Source organism: Aegilops tauschii, chromosome 2, assembly GCF_002575655.3.
Source record: "Aegilops tauschii subsp. strangulata cultivar AL8/78 chromosome 2, Aet v6.0, whole genome shotgun sequence".
NCBI classification, from domain to species: Eukaryota; Viridiplantae; Streptophyta; class Magnoliopsida; order Poales; family Poaceae; genus Aegilops; species Aegilops tauschii.
In genome coordinates this window covers 78,746,139-78,765,397 of record NC_053036.3, presented here as the reverse complement: position 1 = coordinate 78,765,397, position 19,259 = coordinate 78,746,139, and the positions used below count along the sequence as shown (strand labels likewise).

Sequence of the window (19,259 nt, the reverse complement as noted above, 5' to 3'; positions counted from 1 at the left end):
TGTTGAAGTTATGCTTGTTTTGCCTTCCTATGCTAGTTGATTATTGTTCCCATAAGTTGTTTGCTCACAAAATCCCTATGCATAGGAAGTGGATTAGACTTAAATGTGCTAGTCATATTATTCATGATGCTCTCTTTATATTTCAATTCTTATCTTTTATGTGAGCATCATTGAAATCATCATGCCTAGCTAGGGGCGTTAAACGATAGCGCTTGTTGGGAGGCAACCCAATTTTATTTTAGTTTCTTGCTTTTCGGTTCTGTTAAGTAATAAACAATCCATCTAGCTTCTGTTTAGATGTGGTTTTGTGTTTTAATTAGTGTTTGTGCCAAGTAAGACCTATAGGATCTTCTTGGATGATAGTTATTTGATCTTGCTGAAAATTCCAGAAACTTTCTGTTCACAAAAACAATTGTTTAAAATCACCAGAACGTGATAAAATACTGATTCCAATTGCAGAAGATCAATAAACAAATTGTCTAGGTCTTCCTATTTTGGTAGAATTTTTTTGATTTCCAGAAGTTTGCGTTAGTTACAGATTACTACAGACTGTTCTGTTTTTGACAGATTCTGTTTTTCGTGTGTTGTTTGCTTATTTTGATGAATATATGGCTAGTAAAATAGTTTACAAACCATAGAGAAGTTGGAATACAGTAGGTTTAACACCAATATAAATAAAGAATGAGTTCATTACCGTACCTTGAAGTGGTGTTTTGTTTTCTTTCGCTAACGGAGCTTACGAGTTTTCTGTTAAGTTTTGTGTTGTGAAGTTTTCAAGTTTTGGGTAAAGATTCGATGGACTGTGGAATAACGAGTGGCAAGAGCCTAAGCTTGGGGATGCCCAAGGCACCCCAAGGTAATATTCAAGGATAACCAAGAGCCTAAGCTTGGGGATGCCCCGGAAGGCATCCCCTCTTTCGTCTTCGTTCATTGGTAACTTTACTTGGAGCTATATTTTTATTCACCACATGATATGTGTTTTGCTTGGAGTGTCATTTTATTTTATTTTGTTTTGCTTGTTGTTTGAATAAAATATCAAGATCTGGAATTATTAAATGGGAGAGTCTTCGCATAGCTAAATAATTATTTAACTACTCATTGATCTTCACTCATATCTTTTTAGAGTAGTTTGTCATTTACTCGTGTGCTTCACTTATATCCTATGAGTAAATGGTTGAACGATTTGAATGTCATAAATCTGAAATTATATATGTTTCATATGCCTTTCCCATAGGGAGTAATGCCTTCACATATAAGAAGTAGAGGTGGTAAATTTATTGAAGGTTCGCAAACATTGTATTGGTCACTTGAACAATTCATGAAAGAATATTGAAGGAAGAGAGATTTCACATATAAATATACTATCTTGGACATCTTCTATGATTGTGAGCCCCATTAATTATTTTCAAACCTGAGCAAATTAGTTGAAGTTGGACAAGGAAGACAACATAATGAGCTATGCTTGGGTATATTTGTATAGAAGTTATATTGTTATGTATCCTCTAACATGTGGTGCTTGCTATTTAGAATCTTTTGCTAGCCTAAATATCTGTACTAAGCGGGAATACTGCTTGTGCATCCAAATTCCTTGAACCAAGTTGCTTCCATGAGTGTCCACCATATCTACCTATATGTGGTATTTACCTGCCGTTCCAAGTAAATTTGCATGTGCCAAACTCTAAACCTTCAAATAATAATCTGTTTTGTATGCCCGAATCGCTCATGTAGCGACTAGGGGCTAGCAGTATCTTCCATGCTAGGTGGGTTATTCTCATGATGAGTGGACTCCGCTCATCATTCACGAGAAAATGGCTGGTAACTGGGATGCCCAGTCCTATGATCAAAAGATCAAAAACAAATTCGCAAATAATTTAAACAAAACTCCCCCAGGATTGTCGATAGTTGGACGGCACCCGTTGTTTCGAACAAGCCGTGGAGTGTGAATGTTGGTGGAGGGGGAGTAAAAACTTTACCTTTCTGTGTGGGAACCGCCTATAATGTATGTAGTATGGAAGATATTGGGAACTATTGGTCGTTATGTTGACCATGAAAGCATACCTCTCAAAATTATCTTCATCTCTATTTTAGCTTCGAGCTCTGGCACCTCTGCAAATCCCTGCTTCCCTCTGCGAAGGGCCATCTTTTACTTTTATGCAAGAGTCAATAGTATTCCTTCTCATTCCAACCTACTCTTTAGTTGGCAAGCATCATGTGATGGAAAGATCTAAGCATATATGGCCATTCAAATATATTTGAGCATGAATTATTATTGTTGACATTACCCTTGAGGTAAAAGGTTGGGAGGCGAAACATTAAGCCCCTATCTTTCTCTGTGTTCGATGAATACTATTTGTTCTAAAAATATGCTTTGAGTGGTAGCAATCATGGAAGACTAAATGATAGTTGAGTATGTGGGATTTGCTAAATCAAAGCTCTGACATAGACTCTTCCTGAAAATAAGATGAATTCTAATTGTTTGATGACTAATAACACGGTTTGTTAGTTTTAAAGAAAGTTTATGATCTATACTTTAACATGTGAATAGCTTGTTACTTGATCATGAAAAGTTTTATGATATGAGCTACTATTATGATATATAAGGAAGCCAGAAAAGGTGATTGAAATTATCATTGATCAAACTTGTGCACCTGCTAGCATTCACACTTCATAAATTATTTCTTTTATCATTTACCTACTCGAGGACGAGCAGGAATTAAGCTTGGGGATGCTCCAACGTATCTATAATTTATGAAGTATTCATGTTATTATATGATCTGTCTTGGATGTTTAATGGGCTTTATTTTACACTTTTATATGATTTTTGGGACTAACCTATTAACCTAGAGCCCAGTGCCAGTTTCTGTTTTTTCCTTGTTTTTGAGTTTTACAGAAAAGGAATACCAAACGGAGTCCAATTGACGTGCCAATTTTTGATGATTTTTTCTGGACCAAAAGAAGCCCCCGGAGTAAAAGAGTTGGGCCAGGAGAGTCCCGGGCTGCCCACGAGGGTGGGGGGCGCGCCCACCCCCCGGGCATGGGCCCCTGCCACATGGACAACCCGGAGACCCCCCTGACGTGAGACCTACGCCAAAAAATCCTATAAATACCGAAACCTCCAGAAAACAGAATAGATCGGGAGTTCCGCCGCCGCAAGCCTCTGTAGCCACCAAAAACCAATCGCGACCCTGTTCCGGCACCCTGCCGGAGGGGGGAACCATCACCGGTGGCCATCTTCATCATCCCGGCGCTCTCCATGACGAGGAGGGAGTAGTTCACCCTCGGGGCTGAGGGTATGTACAGTAGCTATGTGTTTGATCTCTCTCTCTCTCTCGTGTTCTTGAGGTGATACGATCTTGATGTATCGCGAGCTTTGCTATTATAGTTGGATCTTATGATGTTTCTCCCCCTCTACTCTCTTGTAATGGATTGAGTTTTCCCTTTGAAGTTATCTTATCGGATTGAGTCTTTAATGATTTGAGAACACTTGATGTATGTCTTGCGTGGGATAACCGTGGTGACAATGGGTTATTCTATTGATTCACTTGATGTATGTTTTGGTGATCAACTCGCGGGTTCCGCCCATGAACCAATGCATAGGGGTTGGCACACGTTTTCGTCTTGACTCTCCAGTAGAAACTTTGGGGCACTCTTTGAGGTTCTATGTGTTGGTTGAATAGATGAATCTGAGATTGTGTGATGCATATCGTATAATCAAACCCACGGATACTTGAGGTGACATTGGAGTATCTAGGTGACATTAGGGTTTTGGTTGATGTGTGTCTTAAGGTGTTATTTTACTACGAACTCTAGGGCAGTTTGTGACACTTATAGGAATAGCCCAATGGATTGATCGGAAAGAATAACTTTGAGGTGGTTTTGTACCCTACCATAATCTCTTCGTTTGTTCTCCGCTATTAGTGACTTTGGAGTGACTCTTTGTTGCATTTTGAGGGATAGTTATATGATCCAATTATGTTATTATTGTTGAGAGAACTTGCACTAGTGAAAGTATGAACCCTAGGCCTTGTTTCCTAGCATTGAAATACCGTTTGTGCTCACTTTTATCATTAGTTACCTTGTTGTTTTTATATTTTCAGATTACAAAAACCTATATCTACCATCTATATTGCACTTGTATCACCATCTCTTCGCCGAACTAGTGCACCTATACAATTTACCATTGTATTGGGTGTGTTGGGGACACAAGAGACTCTTTGTTATTTGGTTGCAGGGTTGTTTGAGAGAGACCATCTTCATCCTACACCTCCCACGGATTGATAAACCTTAGGTCATCCACTTGAGGGAAATTTGCTACTGTCCTACAAACCTCTTCACTTGGAGGCCCAACAACGTCTACAAGAAGAAGGTTGCGTAGTAGACATCAGCCCCTATCTTTCTCTGTGTTCGATTGAAGCTTTGAACCCATAAGTATCGCCTGAGTGTTAGCAATTGTGAAAGACTAAATGATAATTGATTATGTGGACTTGCTGAAAGGCTCTTGAATTGACTCTTTCCTATGTTATGATAAATTGCAATTGCTTCAATGACTGAGATCAAAGTTTGTTAGTTTTCAATGAAGTTTTTGATTCATACTTTACCATGTGAATGAATTGTTACTTTAGCATAAGAAATTATATGACAATATATGTTGTTGTTCTAAAGATGATCATGATGCCCTCATGTCCGCATTTTTATTTTATCGACACCTCTATCTCTAAACATGTGGACATATTTTTCGATTTCGGCTTTCGCTTGAAGACAAGCAAGATCTAAGCTTGGGGAGTTGATACGTCCATTTTGCATCATGCTTTTATATTGATATTTATTGCATTATGGGCTGTTATTACACATTATGGCACAATACTTATGTCTTTCTCTCTTATTTCACAAGGTTTACACAAAGAGGGAGAATGCCGGCAGCTGGAATTCTGGACTGGAAAAGGAGCAAATCTGAGAGACCTATTCTGCATAACTCCAAAAGTCTTGAAACTTCACGGAGAATTATTTTGGAAAATATAAAAAATATTGGGCGAAGAAAGAACCAGGGGGACCCACCAGGCAACCACAAGGGTGGGGGCGCACCCTACCCCCCTGGGCGCGCCCCCCTACCTTGCCGCCTACCTGGCAGGCCCCCGGTGCCCATCTTTCGCTATATGAAGGGTTTTCACCTAGAAACAATCAAAAGGAAGCTTTCGGGAGAAGCATCGCCGTCTCGAGGCGGAACTTGGGCAGAACCAATCTAGGGCTCCATCGAAGATGTTCTGCCGGGGAAACTTCCCTCCCGGAGGGGGAAATCGAAGCCATCGTCATCACCAACAATCCTCTCATCGAGAGGGGGTCAATCTCCATCAACATCTTCACCAACACCATCTCCTCTCAAACCCTAGTTCATCTCTTGTATCCGATCTTTGTCTCAAAACCTCATATTGGTACCCGTGAGTTGCTAGTAGTGTTGATTACTCCTTGTAGTTGATGCTAGTTGGTTTATTCGGTGGAAGATCATATGTTCAGATCCTTAACGATAATTAATACTCCTCTGATTATGAACATGAATATGATTTGTGAGTAGTTACGTTTGTTCCCGAGGACATGGGAGAAGTCTTGTTATAAGTAATCATGTGAATTTGGTATTCGTTCGATATTTTGATGAGATGTATGTTGTGTTTCCTCCAGTGGTGTTATGTGAACGTCGACTACATGACACTTCACCATGATTTGGGCCTAGGAGAAGGCATTGGGAAGTAATAAGTAGATGATGGGTTGCTAGAGTGACAGAACCTTAAACCCTAGTTTATGCGTTGCTTCGTAAGGGGCTGATTTTGATTCATATGTTTCATGCTATGGTTAGATTTATCTTAATTCTTCTTTCGTAGTTGCGGATGCTTGAGAGAGGGGTTAATCATAAGTGGGAGGCTTGTCCAACGAAGGGCAGCACCCAAGCACCGTCCACCCACATATCAAATTATCAAAGTAACGAACGCGAATCATATGAGCATGATGAAAACTAGCTTGACAGTAATTCCCATGTGTCCTCGGGAACGCTTTGCTTTATAAAAGAGTTCGTCCAGGCTTGTCCTTTGCTAAAAAAGGATTGTTCCACCTTGCTGCACCTTAGTTACTTTTGTTACTTGTTACCCGTTATGAATTATCTTATCACACAACTATCCGTTACCGATAATTTCAGTGCTTACAGAGAATACCTTGCTGAAAACCGCTTGTCATTTCCTTCTGCTCCTTGTTGGGTTCGACACTCTTACTTATCGAAAGGACTACGATAGATCCCCTACACTAGTGGGTCATCATATCCTCTCATGCAACGGGGCCCACTCCTTGCGCTTGTCTCATCCCAGCTCACAAAAAAGGCCAATTCAGCCGTTCCCAACGGGCCTGGCTGAGAGGTGCTTTGAGCTTCATGCTATACGGGAAAAACAGTGAACACAGGCATCCAAACAGCCCATTTTCATCCCGCGCGGGCTTGGCCCGACCTAATGCAGGCAACCAAACGCGCCATTAATGAGTTTAATATGGTTTCTCCCGCCGGTGCGGATTTAGCTCTTGGGGTGTACTTAGCTTGGGGTCAACCCTCACTTCCCCGACGGGCTGGTCAACCCGTTGATTAACTCACTCAATGTCGCCATATGACCGAGGGGAGGTCATTTACCTTCATATATTGTTGGATAAAACTCAAGTGCAACAATGTGTGGGAGAACTTGACGATTCTAAACGAGGATTGATGAATTCGAAAAACTTATTGAACATCCGATTATCTCGGATGTAATATTTACGTTTGAACCAATGTTGTACTAGGAATATTCTTGCAAGTTATTTATGGATGAATTATGCTTTTTCTGTAATTTTTTTGAGTGTTGCGAATTTAAAAGAAAAAACAGAAATGAAAGTTTAGGGGATACATGGTTGAGTGGTTGACTCTCGTATCTGTATCCACAGACTTTTTCGAAAAGGAGCGCTTTTATTACTTAAAAGATTTAAGTATTACACCCGGCCTCTGCATAACTAAGATGCACACGGCCAAATAAAGTCCTCTTGCACAAACAAAAAATTAAGAAGGCGAAATACAAAGAGACATGTAGAGTGTGTATAACGCCTAAAGCATGGGGGTGCAATCCTAAGATCATGCTGCCACCCATGTTGGATAAAAGTATCCCTTGCTGTAGCCTCCAACCGTGTACACACCTCCGTAAACAGGTCTCGATTCTCCACGCATTGTAGAGAGGACCATAAAAGAAGAGTTCCGGTACATCTGTAGATAACCTGCATCAGAGAAGTACTTTTATCATTAAAAACCTTATCATTTCTACATAGCCAAAGCGACCAAATAACGGCAAGCGCTCCCATGCTGAGAAGAGTTCTAAACCTGTGATCAATCCCATGTAACTAGTTGCCAAATACATTAGCAACACTATGGGGAGGATACAAGCCAGAAGCTATTTGGATGATTAACCATATAGAACGAGACAATTTGCATTAAAAGAATAAATGTTTTATTGTCTCATCATGGTGATAAAAGACACATTGCGTACTTCCATGCCAATTCCTCTTAATAAGGTTATCTTTAGTAAGAATGACTCCACGATGAAGATATCATGCAAAGATTTTATTCTTAAGAGGTATCTTCATCTTTCCGATCTTCTTGTTATTATCAACTGGCACATCAGACTGGATTAACGCTCTATACATTGACTCCATTGAGAATTTTCCATTCCCATGGAGGTTCCATCAGAAGACATCAGACCCATGTGACAATTGCACCGTGGATAACCGCTGGAGCAGGGTGTTCCAAGATTGGAGTCTGGGTCCAATTAAATCTCCTCTGAACGTCGCATTTGGCGAAACTGATCCCATTACCATGGTGATAGTATCACCCTTGTGCCGCACAATGTTGTATAGAGTCAGATATTGTTCCCGGAGTGTGGCATCTCCTAGCCACTTGTCCTCCCAGAATCTAATTTCTGAGCCATCCTTAATGGAGAAGGATCCATAGCAGAAGAAATATTTCTTCGTAGCCATTAGACCCGCCAAAAAATGAGAATCCCCAGGCTTTCAGTATACTTGGGATACCGCCTTGGAACCCACATATTTCCTCCTTAGAAGGGTTTGCCATACACCATCTTCTGTCAGTAATTTAAACAACCATTTGGTGAGGAGGGCCCTATTCTTAACCTCAAGGTCATGAATGCCCAACACGCCTTGGTCTTTGGGACGGCAAACCACATTCCATTTGGCCAGTCGATATCTCTTTCTCTCACTATCTCCTTGCCAAAAGAATCTTGATCAAAAATAATCCAATCTATGTAAGACTCCTTTCGGCAACTGGAAGAAGGAAATCATATATAGTACATATTACTTAGTACTGAATTTATGAGGACCAATCTTCCACTCACAGACAACAATTTACCTTTCCAACTACTAAGTCTTTTTTGCAGTCCCTCCTCGACATGTTTCCATTCAACATTTGTGAGTCTCCGATAATGTATCGGTATCCCCAAATATGTGATCGGAAATTAGCCCAACCCGCATTCGAACAGTTCAGCGTACAAGTGGGCCTCGTCTTGAGCATCGCCAAAGAAAAACAATTCACTTTTATGAAAATTGATCTTGAGACCCGAGAGTTGCTCGAATGCTGATAAAATCAGTTTTATATTTCTCGCTTTCTCAAGGTCGTGATCCATGAAGAGAATCGTATCATCGGCATATTGAAGTATAAAGAGAGCACCATCAACTAGATGATTTACTACCCCGTCAATTTGGCCATCAACCTTGGCACGGTCAATCATGACCGCTAGCATATCCGCCACTATATTGAATAGCATGGGTGATATCGAGTCACCTTGTCGCAATACCTTCTTCGTTTGGAAATAGCGTCCAACGTCATCATTGACCTTGATGGCAACACTACCTCCATAAACGAGGCTATGGACCATAGCACACCACTATGCAAAAAATATAAGAGTCTGTTGAGGAAAGGGCCACTAGACTTTGTCATAAGCTTTTCAAAGTCAATTTTGAGTACCACCCCGTTCAACTTTTCCCGATGTAGTTCATGGATTGTTTCATGAAGGACAACAAATCCATCTAGGATGTGTCTGCCTTGCATAAAAGCTGTCTGTGAAGGGCGGACCACATGTTCAGCAACTGAATTCAACCTATAGTCGCAACTTTCGTGAATATTTTAAAACATTAAGAAGGCAAATTGGTATATATTGTTGTGTCCTTTCAACCTCATTAACCTTAGGTAATAAATTATCTCACCAAAGTTTAAGTAAAACAATTCTAGTTAGTCAGCATGGAAGTCGCTAAACAAAAGTAAGAGATCCAGTTTGATGACTTCCCAGAAGTTTTGATAGAACTCTGCGGGAAAACCATCTGGACCCTGGGCTCTGTTATGCTCCATTAGGAAAACCGCCTTTCTAACTTCCTCCTCGGAGTATGGAGCTGTCAGTAGGTTGTTTTCTTCATCAGAGACCTGAGGGATGTCATCTGTTTGGGACTCATCCATCGAGAAGTTTGCTTTCTCAAAAGCTCAAAAAACCAATTACATATTTTATTCGATATATAGGTATAATATATTATTTTTATACCCTGAAAATAATCATTTTATTTTAGAACCCAGTGTTCATGTGTATCGGGCAGCTTGAGCTTGGGGTTTTCGCTTCGGGCTTTGCAAAGCCTGGCCCGAAACCCGGCCCGGCCCGGGGTATGATCAGGTCTACCCCTCGCTATCTTCATGGCCGTTCTTAGAGTTTGACCACACTTTTCTATACAACGCTAGTACAGAAGATGACAAGGCTCATATGGGAGCCCCGGGCGAGGATCAGATACCTTCTTCAAGAACCTTTTAAATCTGCAAGAATGCGAACTACATACAAGGTCGTCTCAAATTAACAATCCTCAAGGCTCCAGTTCCCCTACAAGTACGGGAGCCAGCCCGGCTTCTTTCTTCACCAGCTACCTACACCGCAAGAGGAAGCAAAGCAATTTCCAAACCAAATCAGTTTTACACAGCAGAGTTCTGCAGCTAGCCGATCGGCAATGGCGACCAAGATCTACATCGTGTAATGCTCCGCCTCTGCTCGCTCTTCTTCCGGCTGGTTAGCTCGATGATTTGATTATTACTCTGTTTTTCTTTTGCTTATCTGCATCGATTCAGGTACTACTCGACATGGGGACACGTGGCCACTCTCGCGGAGGAGATCAAGAAAGGCGCCGACTCCGTCCCTGGCGTCGAGGTCACCGTCTGGCGGGTGCCGGAGACGCTGCCGGAGGAGGTGCTGGGGAAGATGCACGCGGCGCCGGGGCGCGAGGACCACCCAGTCATAACGGCGTCCCAGCTGGCCGAGGCCGACGGCATCCTGTTCGGCTTCCCGACGCGGTTCGGCATGATGGCGGCGCAGATGAAAGCCTTCTTTGACTCCACCGGCGGCCTCTGGCAGGAGGGGTCCCTCGCCGGCAAGCCCGCGGGCGTCTTCCTCGCCACAGGTACACAGGGCGGCGGACAGGAGACCACGGCCCTCACGGCCATCACACAGCTGACGCACCACGGCATGCTCTTCGTGCCCGTCGGCTACACGCACGGCGCCGGCATGTTCGCCATGGACGAGGTCAAGGGCGGCAGCCCGTACGGAGCCGGCACCTTCGCCAGCAAAGATGGCAGCAGGACGCCCAGCGATGCCGAGCTCGCCTTGGCGGCGCACCAGGGGAAGTACTTCGCCGGCATCGCCAAGAAGCTCAAGGCCGTCTGAACATGACCTGCTCGGGATTGCACGTCGTGTGTGGATGATTTCCAGTTGCACAATTTGTTTATTTAGCAATTACTACACCGTACTGGCTGTTTTTTATCTTGTTTGGAAAGAATAATAATGCACATGGGTGAGTTCTGGTTCCTGTTGTCGATGGTGGCAGCGCTGGTTCACGGCAACATTGTCGAAGAAATAGTGCATGTGTCGCGGTTCATATTGGTCAATTCACTAATTCACTTAATATTGCAACTTGATAATCATCATGTTATATAGTCCGAACGAGCTGCCATGCTGTAGCACGGGACTAAGGGAGGCCATGTACATTCATACATTGTTGGATGAAGCTCAAAGGCAAGTGTCACATCCCTAGCTTCTCGTATTGCACTAGGCTAGCTTCATGTGTGCATCATGTTTGAATTTTGCAGAAAATTGAAATGGGAATTGCCTAAACCCTAGCATCAAAGGAATTCACTAAGTTCAACTAAAATATTCTCGGTGTTTCCAAATGGCTTTTAAAAATGTTCATCATTTCTGGAAAATGCTGGAAACAATAACCAGAGGTGCTGCACATTTTTCCATGACATATTTGGGCTCTGAATTAAATCATATAGTATTTTCATTTGGGCATTTAAATGCTATTAAATATTTTAAATGCTCAAATAATCATAACCTAAAATGTTTACTGTAGGATATATTCTCAACAGTGATCATGAGTAGTTTCATGATTTTTGGAAGTGTCTAAGTATTTTTAATAAAGCCCTAAAGACTACAGAATATTAGAAAACATAAACAAATAAAAAGAGAGAGAGAGGAAACCTCACTGTGCAGCCCACCGCCGTAGTGGCCTACTGGCCAAAGCCAGCCCAGCCCAACTTCTCTCCCCTGTCGTCTTCCTCCCCGCGCCAGTAGGACGCCGTGGGCGCGTGGGCGCCGCGCGCGCGCCAGCTCCTGCTTCCACCGTGACGCCGGCTCTTCTGGACGCGCCACGGAGACGCCCAGAGGTCTCTCTCCCCTCCCCCTCACCCGTGGTCTCTCCCCTCTCCTCTGTCTCACTCTCTCACGCAGACACCGAGCGTGCCCGTCGCCGCCGTTCGCTGCCACCGTGCCCAGAGCCGCGCCCTCACTTTTCAGCCATGCCCAAAGGCTCCGTCTCGTAACCCTCGACCTCCCCGCCGAGCCACGCATCGTCGGACGCCCTGTGACGACGCCTCCGAGCTCGTCACCGCCGCATCTGCCGCCAGACTTCGCCCGTCGATCTGCGTCGTCCAGTGCCTCCCCGAGCTCAACGACGGCGCCGTTCGAATCTCTGTGAGGCTCCGGTCCTTTTCCCCCTAACCACCTCGTCGATTTCATCATGTAGCCGCCGTCCTCATGAGCTCTGAAACTCGCCGCCGTCAGGCCACATCGCCGCCGCGGCCAGAGCTAGCTATGACCGCAACCAAGCACTGCAACATGCTTAGCACGCCGTCAGGAGCCTAGAACACTCAACCGTTGCTCCTGCCGTGCACTGCAGCGTCGTTTCGTCGGTCCCGTAGCTCCGGCCGCCGCTAACCTCAATGCCAGCGCTGCTTCCGGCCACCCCACGGCCTCCCGCGTGTTCCATTGGATGCGCGCGAGCGCTAGCTACCCATAGCACCCATCCGCGCGTCGAATGGACGCCGGAGCCGCGATTCTGGCGTGCCTCCGCCGTGGCCAGAGGTCACCGGCGGCTAAGCGCTGGCCTAACCCCGATTAGGCTAGTGCTAATGATGCCCTGTGCCATTGACATGCGGGCCCTCTGCTTAACTAACCGGCTAACCAAATAGTTTAAGGTTAATCTAATTACCGTGGGGCCACGTGTCAGTTTTGACTACGCTGACGTGTCCGTTGACCCGACCCCACCTGTCTGTGACACTAAATGTCACAGGGTCACTGACCAGTGGGTCCCGCCGGTCAGGTTTGACCCTGGCCAGCCCGTTGACTCGCTGACGCAGTGATGACGTCATGCTGACGCAGTAAAGGAATTTCTGGATTTATTTTTTATACAGGAAATTTCAGAAAATGCCCAAAACTTCTAAAATTCATAGAAATTAATCCGTAACTCCAAATGAAACAAATTATATATGAAAAATTATCAGAAAAATGCAATCTATCCATCTGTATCACTTTCATGCATGTCAAACTAAGTTATACCTGCTGTATAGGTGAAAATATGATAATGACATTTTAAATGCTAAATGTGGAGTTTGCATATGAACCCTTAGTTCATATGGACTTCATTTAAACTGTTGTTAGATGCATTAAGGTAAATCATAACATTCTTGACATGTCATGACCATGCATCATATTGTTGCATTGCATTGATTGTGTTTTCTCTCTGTTGCCGGTAATTGTCCCCTCTCGATAGCCGTAATTCCGACGATGAGTTCGATGACACCGATGAAGAACTATAATATCTTGAGAAGTGCCACGCAAGCAAACCCCCTTGTTCATTCCGATACAATCCCGCTCTCTCGCTCTGCTCTATTTTACTGCATTAGGACAACAACGATGCAACTGTTTCATGATGCGGTAGTTGAACCCCTTATCCTCTAAATGACCTGTCATTGCCACAGTAAATAGATGAAACCCACTACCATGAGTAGGAGTTGTTTGAGCCCTGATGTGCCTACTCATTCATGATTGTTTGTCATGCCTGCTATGCTTAGAGTTGTGTCAGGTCTGATTCATCGGGGATGAATTGGAATGGTGATGAACATGTCCTACTCTGTGTGAGCTAAGTGTGTGAACACGATTTGGTAAAGGTAGCGGTGAGAGGCCATGTAGGAGTACATGGTGGGTTGTCTCATTGAAGCCGTCCTCAGGAACTGAGTTCTGTGTTTGTACCATTGAAGCCATGATACAGTTACTACCACGCATTGGGCCCGAAACCAATGGACCCTCTCGGCTTCTTAATCACCCTTGTCCTCTGTCCAGGAGTTGCAAGTAGTTTCTGGTGTTTGTAGTATGCTGGAAGCCGTGGACAGCGCTGACCCAAGGGGTGGGCTGTGATGCGTCGGCACGTGGCACGGTGTACCGGGCGCCCATTTGGTGTCTCGGGAACCCTGCACACATCGTTCGGGGCCGTATGTGGAAACCTCGGCCAGACTCCCTGCGGATGGAACCTGAATAGGCGATAAACCATTACTAGAGACTTGAGTGTTTAGGTAGGCTGTGGCCGACACCCTTGCTGGGCTTCCGCTTGAAGGTTGCCGAGTACATGTCGTGTAAACGGCGGTAAGTGGTGAGAGCGTGTGTGACGAAGTACACCCCTGCAGGGTTAACATCATCTATTCGAATAGCCGTGTCCGCGGTAAAGGACTTCTGGGTTGCCTATAACAGTTCATAGACAAGTGAAAGTGGATACTCTAAAATACGCAAGATAAGCGTGAGTGCTATGGATGGCGTTCTCGTAGGGAGACGGGAGCGGATCCATAGTGGTGTATTGATATGGTGAATATGTGGACTCGTGTGCGCCACCTCAAAAGAGTTACTTGCAGTCGTAGTTAGGATAGCCACCGAGTCAAAGCTGGCTTGCTACAGTTAAACTCCACCACCCCCTTTCTTGATACCGATGCATATGTAGATAGTTCTGATGTAAGTCTTGCTGGGTACATTTGTACTCACGTTTGCTTATTTTATGTTTTGCAGAGAGACGTCAGTCTCGCTAGTAGTTCCGTGTGGACTTCGACGTTTAGCTTGATACCTCAGCTACGATCTTGTGCCCTCGGCAGGATCTAGTAAATAGTCAGGCTTCTCGGCCTTTTTCATTTGTAGATGTCTGTACTCAGACATGTTAAGCTTCCGCATGTGTTTGACTTGTATGCTCTGAATGTTGGGTCATGAGACCTATGTTTGTAATATCTCGCTCCTCGGAGCCTAATGAATAAATACTTGAGTCGTAGAGTTATGTTGTGATGCCATGTTGTATTTACACATATCGAGCATATTGTGTGTATGATTGAAATGCTTGGTATGTGTGGGATCCGACAACCTAGTTGTTTATCCTTGGTAGCCTCTCTTATGGGGAAATGTAGTCTTGTGCTTCCATGAGCCATAGTAGTCCGCTACAGCCCGGTTCACCGGAGTCCTGCTAGCCCAGCACTACTGCTCCGGAACACTTGACTGGCCGGCATGTGATTCACTTCGTTCCTGTGTCTGTCCCTTCGGGGAAATGTCACGCGGTGACATCCGGAGTCCTGCCTAGCCTGCTACAGCCCGGTTCACCGGAGTCCTGTTAGCCCAGTGCTACAGCCCGGATTCGCACGCTGCTGACCGACATGCTCGATGTTGATTCATTATGCCTGTCCCCGTAAGTTAGTGCCACTTTGGGTTCACGACTAGCCATGTCGGCCCGGTTTCTCTGTCTTATGGATGCTAGCGACACTATCATATACGTGAGCCAAAAGGCGCAAACGGTCCCGGGCCATGGTAAGGCGACACCGTGGGAATACCGTGCGTGAGGCCGCAAAGTGATATGAGGTGTTACAGGCTAGATCGGTGTGACTTAGAATCGGGGTCCTGACAGCGTTGGTATCAGAGCCTGACTGCCTGTAGGATTACCAAGCCAAACTGGTCGAAGTTGTGTCTAGAAATGCTTTAGTTATATAAGGGAATTGATTGTGGGAGGGAACGTAAGGCTCTTTTTACTCCTTTACCTTATGCCCTTCTGATCTGAGTCACCCTCTTCTCTTCTACGGGGATTAAGAACTAGGCCTCTCATCTTTCTATCAGGATCACGTGTTACTAATCCGTAGACTTATAGGATTGTTGGTTTCAAGCCTCAGTTCAGTCTCTACTACTTCCGTATGTTAACTGTTGATCTCGGAACCTTGATATTGTGCTTCTGAGTGGTTACGCCACCATTTTTGCAGGATGTCTCAAATCTTTTGAGCATTTACAGTCGTTATGCCGTCCGAGTCATCCCAGGCTCCTAAATAGTATGATGCATTTGCAAATCCTTTCCGTCCGTTCTCGATGTCCCTTTGGGGCAGTTCAACCACACTAATCGGTGAGTTGGGGTACTCTATTGCCTCGACATATATGTTGGAGCTATTATTATGACCCTAGGTGTTTTAGGGAGTCACTTAGTAATCTAGCAATGCTTGCATCCCCAGTGTGATGATTCTGGCCATTATTCTCGAAAGCATCCCGTGATGCCATTTAGTTAGTAGGTATTCTATTCCTGGGTTTGAACCCGAGATTCACTCCACTCACCTCCTGTTGATAGTATTTGCTAGCTCCCTTAAGATATTAGTAACCTTTGCGATAGTCCTCGAGGTCCGTGGTATCTCCTTCTTCCAAATACCATGAACTACTTATGGCAGAAGTTCTCTTGAACCAAAAGATCACAACCAGAGTGCTCTTGACGAGTTCTCCATTCAAATTGTGAATCTGCCAGTCCTTCCTCCTCTGCATGGGTTATCCGGAAGAAATATGTTGAATTTGTTCGACATACTAATCCATGCATCCACAACTCAGAAAATCATATGTTCTTTGAGTTGTCCCTCATTAGTTGTTCTCTGACCTCCGACTATCAATTTGTAGTCAGGAGCAGCCGTGCATTCGTGTTATCGGTGCCTATTATTCTTGTGGTCCGTCAAGCCATTCTAATCCGGAATGACTAGGAGAAACAAACTCCAGTACCTCATCCATTCCTTGGACTGGTCAAAGTAGTTGTATCTCGCGGATCAAAATGCCAATCCAGCTTTTGATTCTGTTCCCCGAAGTATTGCCCTCTTGATGTCAGGAATGTCATGAAAATTGCACCAACTCTTATGCATTCTTGACGCAGTGATACTCCTCGCCATCATCATTCATTTCTTGGTCCCGTGTTGTTGCAACCGGAATGCCGACAAGTGAACTATGATGTGTGAAATTTATACTCCTAGCAACTCCGTTGCTTGGTAGCAAATGGACAATATTCTCATTCTTAGCATGTTGGCTATTGAATCATCATTCTAAGGTTGATCGTGCTACCTAGTCCTTATTTTCGGTGCACTTTTCGATCAATGAGTTAGGATAGTGTCAGTCCTTGCTTATTCGGTCATATCGTCTTGCCCTCAAAAGCAAGATTGTTCTCGATCTTAATAACATGTCGGTGGTACGTGATTTTCCGAATATCTTCTCGGAAGTATCACCAGGTTGTCACCTGACTGCTGTGTTGAATTCGTGATCAAGTTGGTTTCCTGTAAACCACCCCTTCTCCAAGAATCCGTGTTGGATACCCCTGAGCTAGTTGGTCAAGCTAAACAACAACTTGGAGAGTTGGAAGATAAAAGCTTGCCAGCTTAGTTCATTTCAAGGGATATATTTGCGTGTGTTGAAGATAGATGATATCATCATCGATTGGTCCCTGTGATCAGTTGTTGGACCTATTGTCGTATCAAGACTTTGATTTGAGTATGGGCTATCATCAAATCAAATCAGAACCAACGATGTTCATAATGTTGTCTTACTCGTGGTTGATCCCTCAAGCATACACCATTATATCTTTTGGGTCTGACCAATGCTATCACTTGTTCACATAATTATGGAATTCCATCTCCATGGAAACCTGGATGAATTGTTGTTGAGCCCATCAGCAACACTGCTACCTTCTCCATGACTCGTGTTGAACATCCAGCTAGTATTGGAAACTTTATAAGCATTATCTTCGTGTTCCGTTCATGAAGCATATGTTGGATGAAAGAAGTGACTTACTCTAATTCATGTGCATTAGATGCAAGTTGCCGCCGTGAATTCGAGAAAGTTTGTTTTGCCTCCTCTGGAATCATCCCAAGTCAGTCATGCATATGTGCGAAGTATACCGTGGTTTGGAGACTTGCAACCTTCATTCTATATGTATCCCTAGCACACCAAGCCACTAACCGACTTGTTCAAGGAGAAGGAGTTCCTTCATAAGAGCTAATCCAGACTTATGAAAGAACTTCGATATCCTCGTTGATGGTTCCCAACCAGAACTCGATAGTGTTTCATTGTAAGACTATCATGTGGGCATGCTTGTCTGGGACAACGTGTTCACATGTTTGTAGCAGAACCAGCTCATGTTTTGGAGCTTACTACCGTAGTTCATTCCTCGAGAATCTTGCAATGTCTTCTCGTCGATTTGTGTTGCAAACTTTCTTTTCAGACATGCTGAGTCTGAAGTATCCTATCATCAATCGGATCTGAATCTCAGGCAGATATGATGGTTGGAATATTCCCAACGGTTGCATTTTGTTCCCAGCTTGCACCCCATCGTGCCAATTTTCCATGGGCTGCCCTTCTCAGCAGTTGCTGTCCAGGTCCATCTTCAAAGGTGGACTTACCATGAGTCCCATTCATTTCCGATGATAAGCAAAAATCATCCATTTCGTTGTCTTCAACAAGGTAGTCCACATCATCCATTTTAATCCGGATATGCCATTCCTTTGGACTCCGCCAAACGATCGATTGTGATTTCCTTAGGCTGGTATAAAGAATTTCAATGATCTTTGTATCAAAAGTAATTCTTCTTGCCACTTAAGGTAATAATTCTACGAGTCACCTTTCCCAAGGTGCCCCGTTATGGAGTCATGGCAATTAACTCCTCGCTGCTTTGGAACCCATGCACCATATTATCTAAGCGTGGGATTGTTGCCCACCAAGTCAAACCTCATCGTTTGTTCTTCCATCCCTCTCGATGTGTTTTGTGTCTCAACTCGAGATGTTTCAACATCTCATTCCGTGAGTTGATCGTGAGTTGCTCGATCTTTAAGAAGATCGATTCCTATAGAGTTTCTTCTGTCGTCATCATGTTGGATGAAGATCCCGAAAGCAAAGACGACAAGATCAATTTGAAGCAATGAGTCAACATCTTCAATGAGGGTATTGGATCGAGAAGATTGTGTTAGCTTTTGTGTCCCCTTTTCCTCTTACCCTACGCTTGAATCTCGGGACGAGATTCTTGTTTAGTGGGGGCGAGTTGTCACATCCCTAGCTTCTCGTATTGCACTAGGCTAGCTTCATGTGTGCATCATGTTTGAATTTTGCAGAAAATTGAAATGGGGATTGCCTAAACCCTAGCATCGAAGGAATTCACTAGGTTCAACTAAAATATTCTCGGTGTTTCCAAATGGCTTTTAAAAATGTTCATCATTTCTGGAAAATGCTGGAAACAATAACCAGAGGTGCTGCACATTTTTCCATGACATATTTGGGCTATTAATTAAATCATATAGTATTTGCATTTGGGCATTTAAATGCTATTAAATATTTTAAATGCTCAAATAATCATAAACTAAAATGTTTACTTTAGGATATATTCCCAACAGTGATCATGAGTAGTTTCATGATTTTTGGAAGTGTCTAAGTATTTTTAATAAAGCCCTAAAGACTACAGAATATTAGAAAACAGAAACAAATAACAAAAAAGAGAGAGGAAACCTCACTGTGCAGCCCACCGCCGTAGTGGCCTACTGGCAAAGCCAGCCCAGCCCAACTTCTCTCCCCTGTCGTCTTCCT

General features: G+C 44.0%; 1 protein-coding gene across 1 annotated transcript; it reads left to right on the top strand.

The window, feature by feature from the left end:
• Positions 1 to 9,909: 9,909 nt before the first annotated feature.
• On the top strand, positions 9,910 to 10,945 carry LOC109768307 (quinone-oxidoreductase QR2-like). The gene is made up of 2 exons (XM_020327038.4): positions 9,910 to 10,073; positions 10,169 to 10,945. The coding sequence occupies exons 1-2, from the start codon at positions 10,051 to 10,053 to the stop codon at positions 10,758 to 10,760; spliced, it is 615 nt and encodes a 204-aa protein (XP_020182627.1). The 5' UTR covers positions 9,910 to 10,050; the 3' UTR covers positions 10,761 to 10,945.
• Positions 10,946 to 19,259: the final 8,314 nt, after the last annotated feature.